Genomic DNA, 5,561 nt, shown 5'->3' on the forward strand with positions numbered 1-5,561 from the left:
AAAATGGGAAAACACCATACATATAGATAAGTTCTTATCTAATAAATCTCAGTACAATGTACCTTACACCCTGAACATTGATATAATGACTTGGCACAGGCCTCAGAAGAATGGGCATCCTCCATTCACGCCGGAACCAGGCAAGCTATCTACGAAACATCCAAGGTCTTTTATAGCAACAGCTGGAAGCAGTCCTCTACCAGGAAAGACACTACCAAGGGTCTGACATCGACCCCCTAAAAAGAGACTTGCGTTTACACTGAGAAGACTTGACAACATCAATGACCTGCTCTACAGGACATGGTTCTCTCTAGTGCCACTTAAGTGTGAGGTGAAACAAGAGCATGCTCTGCAACATCCTGACTGCAATATGGGATATGCAGACTCCAGGATCTTTAATACAGAAGCATGATACCAACAACAGAGACTATGTGAGGAATGGAGGTGTATTGCCACTAGAGACGATGACTTGAATTGGACAAACTAGTTTGCCTGGAGCCTAGAGTCAGTCCTGTGCCAGGAAACTTCAGGGGTAGGGTCTCCTTGTATTTAGACCATAATTTGTCTTTCCACGTCCCTTATGTTTTGGTGGGCCTATGCAAACAAATGCCACTTTAATACCGTTTTTTACTAAGTTCCCTTGATGCTAATCCTTAAGAAAAATAACCCACTAAAACTTTTGAGGTTAACTTAAACTAGTAAGCATGTGCATGGAACTAGAGAAATGTACTTTGCCCTCAATGTTTAAGGAGTTACATAAGTCTAATGTCTTTAGATTATATTGTGTGCTGCTAAGAAATAGTATGTACTACAACTGGGGATTTGAGGGACAAAGTAATTTTATTGTACATGGGTTTAGTTTTGTTTTTCTTAATGTTCTTTGGCTGAAAGTTCAAGGCTGGGATATCATCGATGGGAATACCGTGAATTTTGTTTATGGGTGATTGGGCTTCCACTGTAACTTTACCCTGTCCTCTTTCTTTGCATCTTTGTTGTCATAATTAAAATAAAAATAATAATAAAAAAATAAATAAATAAATAAAAAATAAAAATGAAAATCAAATATATATACAGAATATAACAAATTAGAAAAAATTAGACAGTTCTAATAAAAATTACATAACTATTCATTGTATCAATTTATTTTGTTTCAGTTTTTGAAGACCTGGTTCAATATTTAATCCTGCCTCTGTGCTCAGCAATCACTCCTATCCTGGCATGGGAGACCGTAAGGTACCCTACAATCAAAGTCAAGCTGACTGCATGCAAAGCCAACTACCTACATGCTGTATTATCTCTCAAAGGCCCTTTATTTTATTTTTATAAGAAGGTTATTTCAAGAGAGTACCCAGAGGGCTCAGTCTCTCTTCCTGGTGATTCTGATCATCTGGACTAGTTTTTCAATGGGAATAACAAAGATGTAGGATCCTTCATTGTGCAGAATTATCCAGACTGGCTGTGATTTTGGCTCCCTCCAAAGGTGCACCTGGGTAGTGCAGAAGTGCAGCCCTTGTTCAGAATCTATTAGGGTCTGGGCCAGAGCCATAGCACAGCAGTAGGGCGTTTGCCTTGCACGGGGCCAATCTAGGCCAGTCTCAAGCGTCCCAGATGGACCCCCAAGTAGGAACGATTACTGAGCGCATAGCCAGGAGTAACCACTGAGCGTCACAGGGTGTTACCCAAAAGCAAAAATAAATAAATGAATCTACTAGTGTCTGCTGCATGCACAGCATATTCTTCAAAAGCATTTTTATGTTTTTGATTCTGCATGATTTTTCTGATGTGACAAAAACAATATCAAGGGATATTTTTATATAGATTTATGTTTGTAAGTCAGTCACTTAACTGTTCTGTATTTTAATAATGTGATATTTATAAATTATGCCACACCAAAAGTACTCATATATTCTATTAATATATAAAATATTTGAATGAAAATGTTGATATAAATTTTTGACACTTTACTCTTGCTATTTTCTGCATTTTCTAAGTTTATTTCCATGCATACCTAGTTAAAATAATTTATCTGTATTTCAGTTTGCACTTAATAATATCACACACCAGAGACATTATAATTGGTTTACTGTAATAGTCCCCTGTGACTTTTTGAGGGAGAAAACAGCAGATAAATCTAGTTTCTCTTTTGAGAGAAAAAATTTAAAAAGCTAGCTGCCAACAAGATTAAGAAAATAACAAAAAAAGTTTTACACTCCAACGTTCTATCACAAAATTTACTGAAAGTAAGTGAAATAATCTTAGTCCTATATTGAGTGCTATCTTCCTAACACCTAATGATCTCCTAAAGATTCTTATGAACATCTGTGCATCTAAATTCCATACCTGTAACACCACAACTATATTGATCTGTATTATAATAATTTGAAAGGGATTTCAAGATTTTCTTTGTCTGTAAAAATTTGATATATCACTTTTTTATTCATTCCTGCTTACATATCTTCAAATTTATTGAGCTTATTAGAATTAAATAATAAAATAATCTGGCCATTTTACTATATAATTATTGCTCTAATCATACAATTTAATATTTATTAATTTCCTTAATAGCTTTTCTTTCTCACATTCCAGGAAAATGTTTCTCTTTGTTGTTAAACCATTAACAGTGACTGTCTATTTGCTACTACCTTCTTCTTTTTCTATATTTTAGCTTAAGTTATAAATAAATTACTTCTCAGAGTACAATTATTCAGCAAGTATATTTTTATCTTTTTAAATTTAGCATATATTTACTACTTACTTGGAGATGCCCATAGAGTTTGCTCAATTATTATCAAATTTTTTGCAAGAGAATTTGTACAACCTCTTGAATTTTTCTATTGTAACTTCTCTCAGTCATAGTGGTCAGATCATCCTTCATGGTCTTGCCAATAGAGAAACATTTTCTATTAAACTTATATTTCCATAAATTGCATCACACTCTATATAAATAGGACCATTCTCCAAATTACATAATACAATTTTATAGCCATTCATAAGAAAATAAAAATCAAATAGAAAATTAAGTCTGTTAAATGCTATGGAAAAAGATATAAACTACTGACACTCAGTAACATTAAAAATAGTATTTGGTTCTACACCATCACATTTCTCCCAAAACACATGGAATCATATTATTGTGAGTATATTTATTTAATTTTAACTTAATTCACTTTCTAATTAACTTTAATTTTAGTTCTCTTAACTTAAAATGTAAGACAATCCTATAAAAGTATTATATTGAGTTTTAATATTATTAAATATTATTTCTGTTGCTCACATATTGTTAGCTTCTAGTTATCTATATAGTCCAAAGTTACTTTTCCTTTGCCATTTTTTTTTTTTGGTTTTTGGGTCAAAACCAGTTGCACTCAGGGGCTACTCCTTGCTCTATGCTCAGAAATCGCCCCCAGCAGGCATGGGGGACCATATGGGATGCTTGGATTCAAACCACCATCCTTCTGCCTAACCTCCATGCTATCTCTCCAGCCCCACCATTGTGTTTTTATAATTCAAGGGCAACTTGGATACTAATTTATTAATTCAGTGCATACTTTGTAAACATTTTAACCAGTAAACTTGAGCATTTAAATATTAAATTTAGACTCACTAAATTATTTATTACTGCACTTATTAGATCTGGAAGGACACCACCAGAAAAGAAATGAAAAATCGTACTTCTGTGAAAGAATTCATTCTTCTAGGATTAACAGATGACCAAGATTTAAATATATTTATTTTTATATTTTTATTTTTTACATATATACTGAGTGTAACTGGAAACATGATAATCATCACACTTACTCTGATAGATTCACAACTGAAAACTCCCATGTATTTCTTCCTTAGAAATTTCTCTTTTCTGGAAATTTCATTTACAACAGTGTGTATTCCTAGGTTTCTGGTCAGCATTATAACAGGGGATAAAACTATTTCATACAATTCTTGCTTGACTCAGGTTTTTTTCCTTTTACTCTTTGGTTCAACAGAATTTTTTCTTTTGACTGTTATGTCTTATGATCGTTATGTAGCCATCTGTAAACCTCTACATTACACAACAATAATGAATAACAGAGTTTGCAAACAGCTTGTATTTAGTGCTTGGCTGGTTGGATTTCTTATTATCTTTCCACCTGTAATAATGGGGCTTCAACTGGATTTTTGTGACTCCAATGTCATTGATCATTTCACCTGTGACTCTTCTCCTATGCTGATGCTCTCCTGCACAGACACTGCAGTCCTGGAGCTCCTGGCATTTTTCTTGGCAGTATTCACACTCATGGTAACATTAGGATTGGTGATTCTTTCCTATACATTCATTCTGAAAACGATTCTTAAAATTCCCTCTGCTGAGCAAAGGAAAAAGGCTTTCTCCACTTGTTCTTCACACATGATTGTTGTCTCCATTTCTTATGGAAGTTGCATTTTCATGTATGTCAAAACCTCAGCAAAAGAAGGAGTGGCTTTGTCTAAGGGAATAGCAGTGCTCAATACCTCTGTTGCCCCTATGCTAAATCCTTTTATTTACTCCCTAAGAAACCAGCAAGTCAAACAGTCATTTACAAAATTGGTCAACAAGTGCTTTACAAGTAAAATGTAATCATGAACAAAATGGTAGTATAAATTTTACATGTAACTTTATGTCTAATATTGTATTACCATCATTATTTTCTATATTCAGTGCTATCAACTTTCATTTTTTACTGTTTATTCCATTTATGCCATTTCAATTTGTTATTGAAATGAGTAAATAACTATTGTCATCAAGCATAATTTCTATGAGTTTACAGTATTTTCTAAAGTTATTTAAAACATGATCTGTCTATAATTTTGCATAAATATGTTTATATTATATCTTTGTAAATTAACAGTTTTTCAAGATTTCTAAAAGTGTAGCACTGGGACTCATATGCACATTTTTGTTAAAATATACTAAATTTTAGTATTAAAAGATGAGATAGAAAAACTGTTGTAATTTTGAGAAAATTTGTCCACTACACCTACCTAATTTGAATTTTATTGTACCACCCATAATAAACACAATGATTATTCTTTCAAGCAGCACACAATATAAAAAATAAGAAACTATAATTTGGCTGATAACACATCTCAAGCTTATATAAGATTCAGTTATTCAGTTATGCAATAGTGCAGCAGTAGGGCGTTCCCTTACACTCAGCTGACACAGGACAGTCCTTGGTTCAATTCCTGGAATCCCATATGGTCCCCAAGCCAGGAGCAATTTCTGAGCGTATAACCGGGAGTAACCCCTGAACATATATACCCCAGGTATAACCCCCTCAAAAAATTTTAGTTATTCATAGTATGTTATTTAACTGTATAATGAAATTACAAATAAGTTACGTTATAATGCCTAGCAAAATTATGTTATAGTAAGTCTAAGAAATACATAATAATATAGAATACATCATCAAAAAAAGTTAAAAAAAACAATTAACATGTAGTTAAAATTAATTTCAAAATACAAAATATAAATACAGGATGTTTCAAAATAATTCCTGAACTTAATTTGAATCTAAAATTATATTTGTAAGATGGAAATTCTT

The 5,561-nt window shown here is 32.8% G+C and overlaps 1 protein-coding gene across 1 annotated transcript; it reads left to right on the forward strand.

Moving 5' to 3' along the window:
• The first annotated feature begins 3,658 nt into the window (after positions 1–3,658).
• On the forward strand, positions 3,659–4,594 carry LOC126022590 (olfactory receptor 6C65-like). The gene has a single exon (XM_049783559.1). The coding sequence runs from the start codon at positions 3,659–3,661 to the stop codon at positions 4,592–4,594; it is 936 nt and encodes a 311-aa protein (XP_049639516.1).
• Positions 4,595–5,561: the final 967 nt, after the last annotated feature.

Source organism: Suncus etruscus, chromosome 11 (assembly GCF_024139225.1).
Source record: "Suncus etruscus isolate mSunEtr1 chromosome 11, mSunEtr1.pri.cur, whole genome shotgun sequence".
Lineage (NCBI taxonomy): Eukaryota > Metazoa > Chordata > Mammalia > Eulipotyphla > Soricidae > Suncus > Suncus etruscus.